General features: G+C 37.3%; 2 protein-coding genes across 2 annotated transcripts; both read left to right on the forward strand.

Moving 5' to 3' along the window:
- The first annotated feature begins 788 nt into the window (after nucleotides 1-788).
- Nucleotides 789-3301, forward strand: LOC146580623 (uncharacterized). The gene is made up of 6 exons (XM_085269651.1): nucleotides 789-865; nucleotides 982-1317; nucleotides 1456-1497; nucleotides 1584-1694; nucleotides 2676-2710; nucleotides 2812-3301. The coding sequence occupies exons 1-6, from the start codon at nucleotides 802-804 to the stop codon at nucleotides 2911-2913; spliced, it is 690 nt and encodes a 229-aa protein (XP_085125777.1). The 5' UTR covers nucleotides 789-801; the 3' UTR covers nucleotides 2914-3301.
- An 8622-nt stretch (nucleotides 3302-11923) lies between these two features.
- On the forward strand, nucleotides 11924-13609 carry LOC146580624 (uncharacterized). The gene is made up of 5 exons (XM_085269650.1): nucleotides 11924-12032; nucleotides 12177-12524; nucleotides 12663-12779; nucleotides 12861-12895; nucleotides 13272-13609. Exons 1-5 carry the CDS (start codon nucleotides 11924-11926, stop codon nucleotides 13389-13391), a joined length of 729 nt encoding a protein of 242 aa, XP_085125776.1. The 3' UTR covers nucleotides 13392-13609.
- Nucleotides 13610-15137: the final 1528 nt, after the last annotated feature.

Consider the following 15137-nt stretch of genomic DNA (forward strand, 5'->3'; position numbering starts at 1 on the left):
TCGGTGCTTTGCTACTGGAAACTGAACTTCCCGGAGGAACCCACCCGAGGGATTAATAAAGTTTCATCTAAAAAACACAAATAATTACAGTACTGTGGAAAAGTCTTGAATCATCCCCATTTCTTTATACTTTGGTTTGAAGGAACCAGAATTTCTTGTATTTTTTTTAAAGATGTCTTGAATAATAGACATTGATTGCTTTTTAACTTATTATCAGTCCAGTACTTTTTTTTTTTTTTTTTTGCTTGTTCTCTTTCATTCTGTTTTGTTCTTAAGCACTCTATTAGAAGGAACCTGTCAAATAAACACATAATATGTTCCCTTTTCAACAGTTCAATGGAAAATTCAAAAGATAACACAGGTTGACAGACCAACAAGGTGCTTTCCAAAGAGCTATTAGCCAAAAACTTGGCACATTGACATGGTGTATAGGGTGGAGTACAAAAGAACATGTGACAGGTTTAAAGAACTATGTACAACATATGAGGAGTAACCAAAATCCATTTATGGTCAACAAAAGTTATATTATGTGTATATTTTGTATAACAAAAGTAACTTCTATAGTAAATACAGTACCAAACACCGTCTTTAAATTAAAACCTACATACTGAATATGTCTTTTTCCTGAAAGCATTTATGTGGTCACTTTAACAAACAGAATACAGAACCCGGGGGCTGTTTTTAACACACACAAAAAAGAAGAAAAGAAAAGAACAAGGAAAGACAGAGGTTCACCCCGCCTCTTTCTATTAAAAGCAGACTTTCTAGAGCAGAGTTCATTACCGGACATTGCTTTGAGACATGCTGCAGTCATACAACATGAACACATTTACTTTGATAACTACATTACTTTTCTGCAGGCTCAGTGAGTATTGTTCTTTAATTACGCTAACCTGGAATAAACATTTACATGTTCATTCAAAGAATTTTTTATTTTTTGTTTACAGAAAGTTAACCGTTTGTCATCTGTGCTTGTTTCAGACTGGATATCCATGTCAGTTTCTCAGACTGTTGAGGTCCAGCCTGGTGAAGAAGTCACGTTGCAGTGCACCAATATTTCTTCATATAGTGGTGTAACATTCTGGTTCAGACTGATCAACAGAACAAATGCCAGCTGTATCGCAGTCATGTTTGAAAGAACAAAAAGCGTTTCATACTGTGATGGATTACAAAGTGAATCCTTTGAAATGAGCTCCAACATCTCTACTGTCTTTCTCAAAATCAAGCAGGTGGCTGTATCTGACTCTGGACTGTATTTCTGTGGATTTTACACAAGTGGACGTCCACTTTTTAGTGTGAAGCATTTAAAAGTTCAAGGTAAGATTTAATCTGCATGCTTGTTTGGATTTCTTTGTTTTTTTTCCTCCTTTTAATACGTTTCTTAAAACCAGTATAAAATCTGAATGTGTTTTTTTCAAATGACATCAAAATAACAACTGTTCATTACAATCAAAGGCTATGATGAACTTGATGATGACATCAACAACATGTCTCAAAGTAAGAGTCCTTTCTTTAGTCTGTTAGCCAAACAGCCAAACCCAGAAAAAGAAAAAAAAAATTCTAATGACTGATTTTTGTTGCAGACATTTCTGGTGACAAAATGGAGGTGATGTGTGCGATCTTTGCTACTCTGACCGTTTTCCTCATACTGATCATCGCTGGGCTGCTTGTTAAAATCAAAAAGCATCAGAAAGGTACTCCTCTGGCTTTTTTCATGTCTGTCTTAATTTTTCTTTCCAACATGGTGGCAGCATGGTGTCTTTTTCAGAAAGGTTGGAACAACAGGATTTATTATTATTAAAACAAGCCGTAAACAAGAAATATGCAAAAAAAAAAATAACGTTATAATATCACCATCTACAAAGAATATAGTTTTGCCCATTTAGTTAACCATTTAGTTCTAACAATAAAAAGGCGACCTTATTCTTCAAAAAGCGAAAATGCAAAGCTAATACTTTTGGAACACCAATTTCAAAAAAAAGAATCCAATATCTTTTACTGCGCATGGCTTTCACACTTAATCACATTGTTTTATTAGAACATGAGAAACTTAGAGCACAGTAGAGGGTCACAGCAGAACATGGAAACTGCTTCTTCCTCAGTTCAGTTCAATTTAATTCAAGTTTTTTATTCAATTCTCTTCATGCAGCACCAAATCACAACAAGAGTCTTCTTAATGTGACTATTTCCAAAATGTAGGCTTTTGTTCTAAAGTCTAGAACTTCAAATACTGCAGTTTAATCAAACCCCGTCAGGCATACCTTATAGAAATACATAATACTTTGTTGCCGTGACACCCAGGTTTATGGCAAAAATGTGATGGGTCGGTCACTGAAGACGACCTGTAAGCATCACATGTAAAAACATTGTGTTAACATCATTTTTGCCATGCAGAGTTACTATTTAACCTCTCAGCATCCACCAGATCTCAGGCGGTCCATGTAGTATTTACTAAATTTACTATAACCCTTTAATATTTTAAGTATTAAAGAATTTGGATTTAACCAAAACTGCAGTGAAGCTGATGTAATGTCACTTTGTGTCAATTTGCAATGTAAAACCTAAATTAATATGAAGTACAGCTAATAAGAAAATTCTCCTGGAAGATTTTTAACAGTTATTTGAGCAGATGTGTTTTGTACCTCTCACTCTGTTTCTCTCTGTTTGTCACTAAGCTGAAGATGAACAGCAAGATCAACAACAGAGTGAGGTGAGTCCGGCTTCCTGCTATATATATATATATGATGCTGCACATGTCAAACCTGTATTTTCTCTTGTAAACTACATGCGATGAATTTCTGCACTTTACAGAATCTGGGCTCTGATGACGTGAACTATGCTACAGTGACCTTTGGTCGAAAACCACGAAGAAGAGAGCCTGAACCAAATGTTGTGTATGCAGCCACCAGATAGATTCAGGAGGCAACTGAACTGCAGCTGCGAGTGAAACCGATGTCCTTTTGCTCTGCTCTTTATGACAGACCTGTGGGGGGAGTTGTTACTTTACTTTTCATTTTGCATTGAAGACCTGTTTGATCTGAAGAATAAGATTTGTGTTTTAAGACGGAAGACTTAAGTTACTCATGTCTGCTTAGGGTCACTTGTGTGATAGAATATGGAGCTGTGGAAGATTTAGTGAAGTACACGTGAGGTTTGTGGCATTTGATGGGGAGAATCAACACAGTAAAGGCTAAGAACAGCTGATATTAAAATCCTGAGGCCTGTTAGCTCAAAGTTTTGAATAAAAAGTATGAAAAGCTGTGAAAACTCAAAAATCACCATGACTGTGTCATTTTGCTGCATGTCTGATTAAAATATTCAACATATTTTAAAACTGTTTTTTTATTGTACTTACTAAAAATAATGGCAAGGACAAGCCGACTGTCTGCATGAGTGAGGTGTCTGCAGGTTTACACTTCTAACAGACTTACACCAACTGAATTCACACAGTCCACACGTCTCTGTGAAACTTGTGAATGCTCAAAGCAGTGTGAAACGTTTACCGCCTCATCTGAAACCACTCACTCTGGTCCAGACTGTGAGCGTTTCAGCAACGACAGATCGAAGCAAAGCTATGGCGGATACAGCTGCAGTCCATCTCCTGTGTGACATGCACTCTGCTGTTCAATTTAACAACAACTACTCAACAATTTAAGGAGGGATTACATTAAATTTATTTTACATGAATTTCAATGCTGTGAAAAACTTATTTTCATCCTTCCTGAGTTTTTTCTTTATTTTGCATATGTGTCACACTTACATGTTTCAGGTCATCAAACAAAATCCATTTTAGACAAAGAAAAGAAAAAACTGAAAAGATGCAGATTGGAAATAATGACTTCAGGAATAAAGGGAAACTATTCAGATGTTTAAAAGTACTTGTCTGAAAACTGGTTATTTCACCCTTAGCAGGAAGAACTACAATCAAGCACTTACAATAACTGGCAATAATTTTGCCTGGTGCTCGAACCGGTGCTTAAAGAATGGAGAACACAAACTTTGTCCAAAAACCTCTCATGTTCAGCTGTTTTTTTGTAAAAAGATAACAATGTTAGCCTTTTCTGCAGCTAGGGGGTATATATGGTATCACTCTTGGCTGGAAGCAGTGCTTAAACAATGGAAAAAACACAAACTTTGTTCAAAAACCTCTCATGTTTAGCTGTTTTCCACTTTTTCTTTGGTCATTTTAGCCTTTTTGGCCAGGGTGCAGGGAGTATCTGCCCTCAAACAAGAAGACAGCCGCATGTAACTACGACGGTGTTTGCTAGTTCACCTTACATGGATTAATTTAATAACGTGGTTAGCCTACTCAACGTAAATTACACACGGACAACAATAAGCTACTCGTCCAGAGAAGAACGGCTGCTGCTGCATCATCATCCGTCATCATTTCTGCTACACTGGCAGGGCTAGGGGCCAGGACTCTCCTCTTTGGGTTCTTGGGGGATGTTGCTAACTCCGGGTCCGATAACAGGCACCACACACACACTCGGTGCTCTGCCTTGCAGCAAGCTATCAAATATGGTGCATTTCTCAGCTTTTAAAAAAGCACTATGCGTCGCCAGGTGTTTCATCAGATTCTAGGAGTTACCTCCTTTGCACAGTATCGCCTTAAAGCACTTGTTGCAGGCTGAGTTTGCATCTTTTGCTGTGAAGTACAGCCAGACTTTTGACCGCTTCGCCTTGGGTGTTTTTAATCTGTAGCTCTACTCTAAAAGAATGTACGTACCTGGGCCCGCCTACTATCCTCGGAAAGGTAAAATGATTGACTAGAATCCAAAGTGAAACAGGATTGGAATTGAACTTTAGAGTTTTCCTGAACTATTTGTGACATTATTTTCTTGTGCCAGTTTATGGAGCTTGGAATCTCTTTTGCAAAATCCAAATTTCAAATTCAGACTTGTACTTGTGTTACATTTAGTCTGAATCAATACAAAACTAGTTTGGCAAGAGAGTTAATGTATTTTTTAAACACTTTTATTATTATTGATATGTGTTCCTCCAAATGCTGATTCTGTTCATCTGGACGTAGCGTTTTGTGGAAGAAATGTTTCATCACTCATCCAAGAGCTTTCTTTAGGTGCCTTCCCAGCTTTGACAAAAGTCCAGCTGGGATGACCACATTTACTCAGGGCCTTCTGTGATTGATATGTATTAGTTATGTGTATTGATAAAAAATAAGAAATGAACATTAGTTCTGATTATGAAAACTACACTGTGTGACATTTTGACTAAGAACAAACAATATGCATATAATATTACATGTGCTGTTTTGCAGCTTAGTGTGGCTTTTGTGGAGACAAATAACAAAGGGCAACACTAACAAAACACACAAACAAAGCAGTGAATAGTGGCTAACTACAAACAATCTTGAAAAACCAATGTAACTAATGTGGAACCCTGATGTAACTGTCTGTGTACTGTCTGTGCTATATAATAAATATTTTAACGACACAAAATTCAAAACCTATTAAAGGTTCCAGTTATTACAGATATATCTGAACTTCACATGCCCTCTGTGGTAGCAAACAGTATTTTTATCTGCATAACCAGTGAGGTGTCAACCAGAGGAAGTATGACGGTATCGGTTTTTTTTTTTTTTTACATGTTAAAGTCACACCAGAACAACAGAGGTGTTTAAATAAATCCAATTGGAAATTGCCAAAAAATTGCTAATGGCCTATTGGGGGTCTTTAAGCTTACCTACAGAAACAGCTTTGATTTCTGCAGGTATTTTTGGGAGGAGGGGGTTTGTGTTACTTTGTTTTTATCCATGATGACACTGGTAAGCTTTAAAGTTAGTGGTGTGGCAGCAGCTTTGATTGATATTTGTGCTAGCACATACACTAGTGGTATAGCCTCTAGCTATCTGTTAGCTATCAGAGAACTTTTTTCCAAGTTTGAGACTTAATTTAAAGAATTTTATTGATTTGTTACTTAAGCACCCTATATATTTTCTTTTATTAAGTTTTATAACAGTTCTGTTTTAAACACGCTCCAAATAATATGGTCACATAAAACATAAAACCACTACTCTGAACTTTGACCTCTGTTTTACAGAAAGCACTCATGTGGTTGATTAAAGATACAGAATGAGCAACGTGGGGTGTTAAACACACAAACACACACACACACACACACACACACACACACACACACACACACACACAGCTTCTTTACATCAGACGCACTTACCAGAGGACAGTTCACTAGTACACATTGCTTTGCTGCAGTCATTCACCATGAAGACCTTTATCTTGATAACAGCTTTACTTCTCTGCAGCTTCAGTGAGTATTGGTCCGGAACATGTAAACTGTATAAACTAGACTCTTTTAATGTTTATTCAGATGAATTGTTTATGCAGCCTTGGGCTCAGTGAAAGTAAATTGTTTCTCGTCTCTGCTTTCTTCAGACTGGATATCTGTGTCAGTTTCTCAAAATGTGGAGGTCCAGCCAGGCGAAGAAGTCACCTTACAGTGCGCTAACATTTCCACAAGTAATACTGCAACATTCTGGTTCAGACTGTGCAACGGGGCCCAGCCAAAATGTATCTCTGTCATGTTTAGCAATGATAAAAGTCTTGCATACTGTGAGGAATTTGAAAGTGGATACTTTGAAATGAGTTCCAATATCTCGACCATTTTCCTCAAAATCAAAAATGTGGCTGTATCTGACTCTGGACTGTATTTCTGTGGATTTTACGCAAATGCAAGACCACTTTTTAGAGTGATACATTTAAAGGTTAAAGGTAAAATTTTAATTTAAGTCTTTCTCCAGATAATTTTTGTTGTTACATATAAAAACATATTTATACATTTTTGTAATTTTCTTTCTATCAAAGCAAAAACGGCATAATTACACAACAAAATATGATGCAAAGCTGTTGAATAACATATAATACTATATAATACTTTATTTCAAAAGGCAGGATTGAGTTTGTTGATGAGAGCAAATCTCAAAGTAAGATTTCTTACATTCTTCCGATTGTTGGTCAAATGTCAAGTCACAGATTGTTGTTGTTGTTGTTTTTTTTAATTATCTGATTAAATTGTTTTTGTTACATAAATGTCAGATGACAAAATGGAGCTGGTGTGTGGGATCCTGGGTGCTCTGAATTTTTTCCTCATAGCAGTCGTCATTGGGCTGGTCATTAAAATCAAGAAACTACTCTGGCTACCGTACATTGGTAAATTTTTCACATAATTCAAATAATGTGGTCTTGTAATAGCAGTGTATAAGCTATAAAACTGTATTTATTATTTAAAGAAATATAATAAGCTGTTAATTGGAAGAACAATGATGAAACTCCAGCTTTGAGTGAAAAAACTCTGATTGCATCACTGTGAAATTGAGTAAAATCATGCAGCTCCGTTGTGTAACATTAATGAAAACCAATGACAGTTTAATGCTTACCTGCTGTAGTTTATCAAAGTGTGATAACTGACCTCTGTTCATTAATTTAAACCTAGACAAAAGGAAACCAGCACAGAAAGTGCCACTAAATATTTTATAGCTGCTAGTTCTCTGACCAGATGTGTTCTGTGTCTCACTAAGCTGATGGTGAAGAACAATATTCACAGCAGGGTGAGGTGAGTCCTTCTATTTCATATGGATATATATAAAAGTGAAAGACTGACTTTGGAGTCTGTTGTATTTTTGATTAGTTATCTTTGGATTTGTTGGTTTTCATGTTTGTGATTCTCATTGTTTTCTGCATGTCATGTTATATTCTTAGCATTAGTCCTTAGGTTTCTGTTACCTTGCCTGTGTCCCACCTTTCATCTTTAGTTACTTTTATCTCTCTGCTCCATGTTCGCTCGTTCTTCTCTGTCAGTCACTCCTTGTCAAGTCTTATTTTGCATTTCCTGTTTTACTTTGACGGTCTTCTGTCCTGTGTTCAGTGTTTTCGATCTTGCTTCCTCCCCGTTTTGTTTAGTCCCAGCTGTGTTTCCCTCCTGTTTCCCATTCCCTCATTACCCCCTGCTGTATTTAAACCCTGTGTTTTCATAGTTCTTTAGTTTTCTCGGTTTTCTGTTCTTAGTTTCCAGTGTTTAGGTTTTATTTTATTGTCCCCGGTTTGAATTATTTGAGTTTGTCGACACAGCATTAAAGCTGCCTCCCCAGGACTCAAGAGTGCAACCAACTGATAAATTAGTTTGCGACCAAATTTCTCAGTGGTGTGACTAAAAAATATCCTACTCAACCAGCCGTTCGAGTAAAACAAAAAAAAAATTCTCAGCAAATCTGAAAGTCTCTGTGTGGCCAACAGCAGACAACATTATGCCCATATCATGGCCTAAATCAGGGGTGGGCAACTCCAGGCCTCAAGGGCCGGTGTCCCTGCAGGTTTTAGATCTCACCTTGGGTCAGCAAACCTGAATCACATGATTAGTTCGTTACCAGGCCTCTGGAGAACTTCAGGACATGTTGAGGAGCTAATTTAGCCATTTAAATCAGCTGTGTTGGTTCGAGGACACATCTGCAGGAACACCGGCCCTCGTGGACTGAGATTGCCCACCCCTGGCCTAAACCAATCATGAAGGTGCTGCTTAGAGAAGCTGAAGGTGCCGCTGAAGTGCCGCAGCACTGACTCCCCGCTGCTGCTGTTCGATCGATTTGTGTGTCACGCATGTGTCTCTGCACACATGCACAGAAAGGGGAAATGACATAGGGTATTCCCACAATAATCGAATAGTGGATAGCGTCACCTGCACATTCCACCAGTGTGCCAATGTTCTGCAAAAAAAAATCCTAGGTCACACCAGTGCAACCAGCCATTTGAGTAAAAAAAAGTCTCCGCAGCTCTTAAAGTCTCTGTGTGGCCAGCAGCAGACAACATTATGCCCATATCGTGGTCTAAACCAATCAGAGCTAGTCAAGGGCGGAACCTCTCAGATGCCCATGCCCAAGGTAAGATGTTCAGATACTGAGATGTTTAGTTCGAAGCCTTTGGGGCACTTTTAATTTTGACTTTCTTTTTATTTTATAAAAAGTGTAGTGGTGTTCTTGTGAGTCCTGCATTTGGATCCTTCATCCTGCCTGCCAAACAGCCACACATGACATTTTCTCTCAAACTCCACATCATGACTTTTTATACCTTACAGGATCCGGCCTCTGATAATGTGAACTATGCCACAGTGACATTTGGACAAAAACCACGAAGAAGAGAGCCACATTCTAATGTTGTGTATGCAGCCACCAGATCTGCATCTCAAAGTTGAACTGATGCCTTTTTATTCTGCTCTTTGTGAGAGACCTGTGGGTGGATTTTTTACTTTTACTTTTCTTTTGCAATAAGATTTGTGTTTGAAGAAGCTGATATCTGTTTAGGGCCTACTGTATTGTGAGAATATGCAGCTGTCGAGGGTTTAGTGAGGTAGTGAGGCTTGTTTGACAGGAAGAGATGACATCACAGTGAGGCCTGAGAATAGCTCAGTAATAGCCTGTTTGCACAGAGTTTAAAAAGGTATTTTTTTAGATTTAAAAGGGCCTAGAAATAAGTTGTTTTTTTGTTTTACTGTAATGTCAATGTGCTGCATGCCTGAATAAAATATTCAGTCCATTTAAAAAATCTTGATTGTTGTACTTTTTAACTGAAAGACACATAAAAGCCCGCTCTTGAACGGTTGAATTTTGACAGTTGTGACACTTCTTTACACTTCTATGTGACTTAAAGCAATTTCATCTACATAGTGTATAAACATCTACAACTACAACTTGCAAACTTGTGAAAGCGTTGTGAAACTTTTAGATCTTCATCGTAAACTACTTACCCTGCTCCAGGCTTTAACGCCTTAACAGTGATTGATAACTTAAACGTGTCAGATGCAGGTCTTCTGTGAAACAAACTACTTTTCCAATACAGTTACCTGTATCATACTCAAATAATGTTAACTACCAATTTTTTATTATTCTCCAAAAAGAAAGATCACATTGCTAAAACAATAATTCAAAAAGTATGTAATATAAGTAATAAATAAACACATTTAAAATTGCATTCCTTAGGGTGGATGAAATTCGCTCCTGAGTTTCTTAAGGCTCTGGGAGTGTTTTGATTGGTATGCCTTTGCACCAATGTGTTGAGATCAGATGCAGTGCCTGTGTATTGGCATTCCCATCTTTAGGAGTGGTGACCGGAGGGTGTGCTCCTATTATAATGGTTTCAAACTGCTCAACTTCCCTGGAAAGGTCTGCACCAGAGTACTGAAGAGGAGTCTGCTGGAGCAGCTCTGTAGCCTATCGAAGAAATTCAGAGGTGCCTAGCAATTTGCCTGATCAATCTACAAGTGCTTTGTGGACTTGGAGAAGGCAGTTGACTTTATCTGTCAGGCAATGCTGTGAAGGATCTTTTAGAAGTATGGATACCATTGCTACGAGCCATTCAGTCCCTTTAGAACTGCAAAAAGAGTCTGACCTGCATTGCCGATAGTAAACTGGATTAGTTCCAGTTGGGCTGCCCTTTGTTATTCTATCCATAATTTTTATGGACAGTATTTCTAGATGGAGCCAAGTGACAGAAGGCTTTTCTGATCTCGTTTCTGATCTCGTCTCAGCTTTTTGCAGATAATCGGGTTGCGTTCAGTAGCCAACATCTTCAGTGTTGCAGTCAAGTGTGAAGCAGTGGGAATGAGGACTAGCACCTCCAACTTGATGGCCATGGTTCTCAGCTAGAAAAGAGTCCACTTCAGGTCAGGGACGAGTTGCTTCCTTAAATGGAGGATTTCTGTATCTCGTTCTTGTTCACAGATGAACAAGAGGGGCGTGGAAGATTTAGTGGATGTGTTTGAGTTATGTCTGCATTGATTTAAACGATGTATCAGTGCTTTGCAGTGAAGAAAGAGGTGAGCATCAATGGAAAGCTGCCAATTTCCTAGTTGATGTAGATCTCTACTCATGCCTACGGTCACTAGGCGAGAGTAGTAGTGTGCTGTAAGTCACAATTGACCTGACAGTGAGGCTCTTCGTGTTCAGTAAGGAGCTCCACATTTAAAGGCTATTAATTTGTTAAGACAGCGGAAACTTATTCAGTCAGTTTACTTGGACGAGCTGCTCAGACTGTGCATCTCCATGTGCTAGACAAACATAGATCAGTTCAGATCCGCGTGGTAAATACTGTTGGTCACACTTAACTGATTTAAAACTTGCTGACATCACTACTCGCTGCTCTAGCATGGTGAAACTTACACAATCTCATATCAAAGCGTTTACTCCTGGTTACACATTTCAAGATGTTATCACACACTAAAACCACACCAGGTGAAGGTTCCAGACTAGCATGCCTTTGTGAACCCTAGTCTTGCTAAGACTATTCCAGTAGTTATCATTGGCCAGGTAAGGTTTCTGCTGCTTTTTCTGATCATGTCATTAATTTGCACGTTGTGCACATTCATACAAGTTTGCATTTTAAGTACTCCCTTAATAATGTATGATTAATGTTAACATCACCACACAGGTAACTGTTTATTAGTTACTAAGTAAACAGACTTTCCCCTTTAAGAATTGTATGTGCTTTATTTGAACATGTTCAACTATAGCATGAAGATTGTATTGACTGTGTGGTCAGTAGTTTACTTTATGCCATGTTATGAGTTTCAAAATCAACAGAGAACCTTGACTTAATTATTAATATCAGGAGTATTTGTCTTATGCTGACATATCTGTGGTTAAAGATCGTTGCAAAGACGTAAAGATGTAAACACATAAACTTTTATTTTAAAACATGTTGGATATTTCATGGTAAAGGCACAGCTATATAACACTGTATAAAATTATACAGTGACTCATCTTTTGTAGATGTCCAAATTTGTGTAAAAGCTAGATATTCTGTTCTTGTTACAGCTTTCAGTTTGCAGCTATTCGTCTAAAAGCACTGGCACTCTCAGTCAAAGCAGCTGTACATATAAAAGAACAGCCCGCCTCTTTATGCAGAGATTGCTTTTACTGGAGCACAGTTCACTTACAAACATTGCAGTAGTGGTGGTACACACAATGGTGAACTTTACCTTGATGCCAGTTTTATTCTGCACAATGAGTAAGTACACTTTTCACTATTTTCTCACACAATGGTTAAATCTGTACCACAATCCAAGTGATTTGAATCTTGTAGCCAACTTTACTCATAGGCATTGTTGGGTTTGTGTGGAGTTTGACATTTAGGAATATTTTCTTGTTTCAGGTTGGATCTCTTCCTCGGTCACACAGTTTTACACAGCGGAGGTTCAGCCTGGTCAAGAAGTCACACTGAAGTGCTCCAATATCAGCAGATATCGCTCCCACATATTTTGGTTTAAAATGGCCAGCAGTCCCAATGCCAGCTGCATCTCAGCTATGTCCAGCTCTGATAGCAACGTTTCTTACTGTGATGGATTCAAAAAAAGCAAATTTCACATGACATCCAACACCTCTGTGTTATTTCTTGAGATCAAACAAGTGAATTCTTCTGACTCTGCGCTTTATTTCTGCGGAGAAAAACAGACTGATGGAAAGACAATCATCTCAAGTGGAACATATTTAAAAGTTCAAGGTAAGTAATGCTGTTTATGGTATTTTATTGTAAAGAAAAATAAAAAAAAAAGCAAAGAAAATTATATACAATTTTGAGTAAATGTAAAAACAGGAAGTAGACTTTGTAAAGTTTTCATTTTAATTGTCCATTTTGTAGACGTGGCTGATGGATTAACACATGAACAAATGATGACTGTGATCCTGGGCAATTTAACTGTTTTCCTTCTACTGGTCATCTTTAGTCTGGCTGTTAAAATCAGGAGATTTCATACAGGTATTTATATGACTTCATTTAAATTGTCCAATCAAACATTTGTGGTATATTACTGACCGATGTATTGTCCCTGTCGTTTAGCTCAAGATGATCCACAGAATCCACAACAGAGTGAGGTAATCTATTTTAATATTAGATTTTGACTTTAGATTAAGATTTATAAGGGCATAACAAAGACTTCCAACTTGAACCATTGGGGGTTCGAGTTGTTTTTATTTAACTGTGTTTGATTTTTTTGTTGTTTTTGTTTTTAGAAACTAGAAACGGTTACTTTTCAGATTAGGTTTCATATATTCTTTTTGGCATCTCAGTTTTTTTGTCAACAGTTTTCATTGGTGCTTCCAAAAAAGGTGAAAATTAGATTGGAAAGTGCTGAATGTTAATCTAACCTTAACCTTAACCGAACCTGATACCTAGATAATGGCCTCTGTCCTGGTGGATGTTAACATGTGATGTTTTGGGATTACTGAATTTAAACATTTTCATTTACAGAATGTGAATTCTGATGCCATGACCTATACAGCAGTGAGTTTCCATCCCAAAGCTAAAATCAGAAGGCCTGCACCACCGAGGGAGCTGGAGCCTAATGTTGTGTACGCTGCTACGAGATAGACTCACAAACCGAACCCAACGTTAGCTCAGAGTGGAACATGATCTGTATGTGGGGTTTTGTACCGTTGGTGTGTGGGAAGAGTTGTAATTATTAATTATGTAAAATTTATGCAACCACTGTTAATTGGTTTATAAGACAACATAACTTTTCATTCAAATAATCCAAAATACAATTTTGGCAAGAACCCTAAATGTTACAGAACGTTTATCTGAACTTTATAGTCTGTTGATTAAAGATGACCTATAATGCACATTTCAAGCCGTTGTTTTTGTCCTTCTGTTCTACTACACTACACCCTCTCTTGGCGATATTGTTGTATATATTACATGAGTAATTATTAAGTCATTTTCAGTACAATACATATATTTAGACATATTTAAGCCCCTTTCTTCAGTTGGTTTATTGTAAAGAGTTTTTGTTTTTGTTCTTTTGCTTGTAGAGATTTCTATCAGAATCCAAAGCCTGATGCTTATAGTTCTTTCATTGTAGTACGAATCACTGGTCTGGTTGCCGAAATGACCAAACTGTGAAAAGTTAAAAGAGCAAGAGCTTTCCCTCACTTGTTATATTCTTCTAAATAAAGAATCTCAGATATATATTTTTATATATAATTTTTTCCATTTAGGTAGAAATATGGAGATGAATAAATACATGAAATTACGTATGAAATTATTTTTCTCATTCACACTTTCTAATTTCCAGAGAAACTACAGGACAAACCATGGGGTATGACAGCATAACATTAAACTAAAATATTTATTTTGAAGACATATTTTAATTGCTTCTCATTATTTGTGGACATTTTGCACAGTACAGTCTATAATTTCTTGGACAAAAACGCATCTCTTGTAGTTTTACACCACCGGAACTGAGATCAAACAATCACTGTGTGATTGAAGTGCAGACATTCAGATTTAATTTGAGAGTTTTGAAAATCTACTTTATTAGAGCCATTTTTCTACACTTTTCACCATGTACAGAGACTTAAATCAGACAACATAGCATAAATTTAAATATAAGGATCGTTTATAATACTGGGATGAAAATCCTTTACAGTCGATGACTGTCTGAAGTCTGGAACCCACAGAATCATTGCAACAAAAGTTTTCAGAGAATTAAAAAAAAAAAACAACAACCTCAGACCTCTTAACGTGAAGATAGAGTATATTTCATACAGTATTTACAGTGAGCAAGTTTGTAGAAGTAACTCAAACCTCTCTAAAGCTGTATCACCATACAGCTGCCTGAGGGTTTGTAACAGGTCTCACTTATTTAGACCCACATCACCAGTTCAGCTCTACGACGTGCATCGCGTGTTCAAACTTGTGAAGAGATGCTTGCAGCAGTGTGACATTTTCTCACCCTAAAGTAAAAGCATGTGTTTCTGAAGACTCATAGCAGAAGTAGCTCCCACCGTCTGCAGTATGCAGTACAAAACTGACATCTGTGGAAACTGGCCTTACCCTTAGATCAGCAGTGTCAAACTCATTTTATTTCAAGTAAACCATAAATTATTACCTATAAATATTTTCCTTTCTTTTTGCCAAAAAAAATGAGAGTACACAGCTGGAGATGACTTAACTTATCAAACTGCTATGCTAACAGCAAATACACTAAGAATGCTCCTGTATTTGTACTTGGGTGGAATTAAAAAGGTGGTCAACTACTCATACAGAGATGCATTTGTAATAACTTACAACATAATGCTTCCTGGTGCAATAAACACACAAAGACAAAGAAATGAT

Source organism: Mchenga conophoros, linkage group LG3, assembly GCF_057382185.1.
Source record: "Mchenga conophoros isolate Kocher_MC1m ecotype Shallow Benthic linkage group LG3, M_conophoros_male_GT1.1, whole genome shotgun sequence".
NCBI lineage: Eukaryota > Metazoa > Chordata > Actinopteri > Cichliformes > Cichlidae > Mchenga > Mchenga conophoros.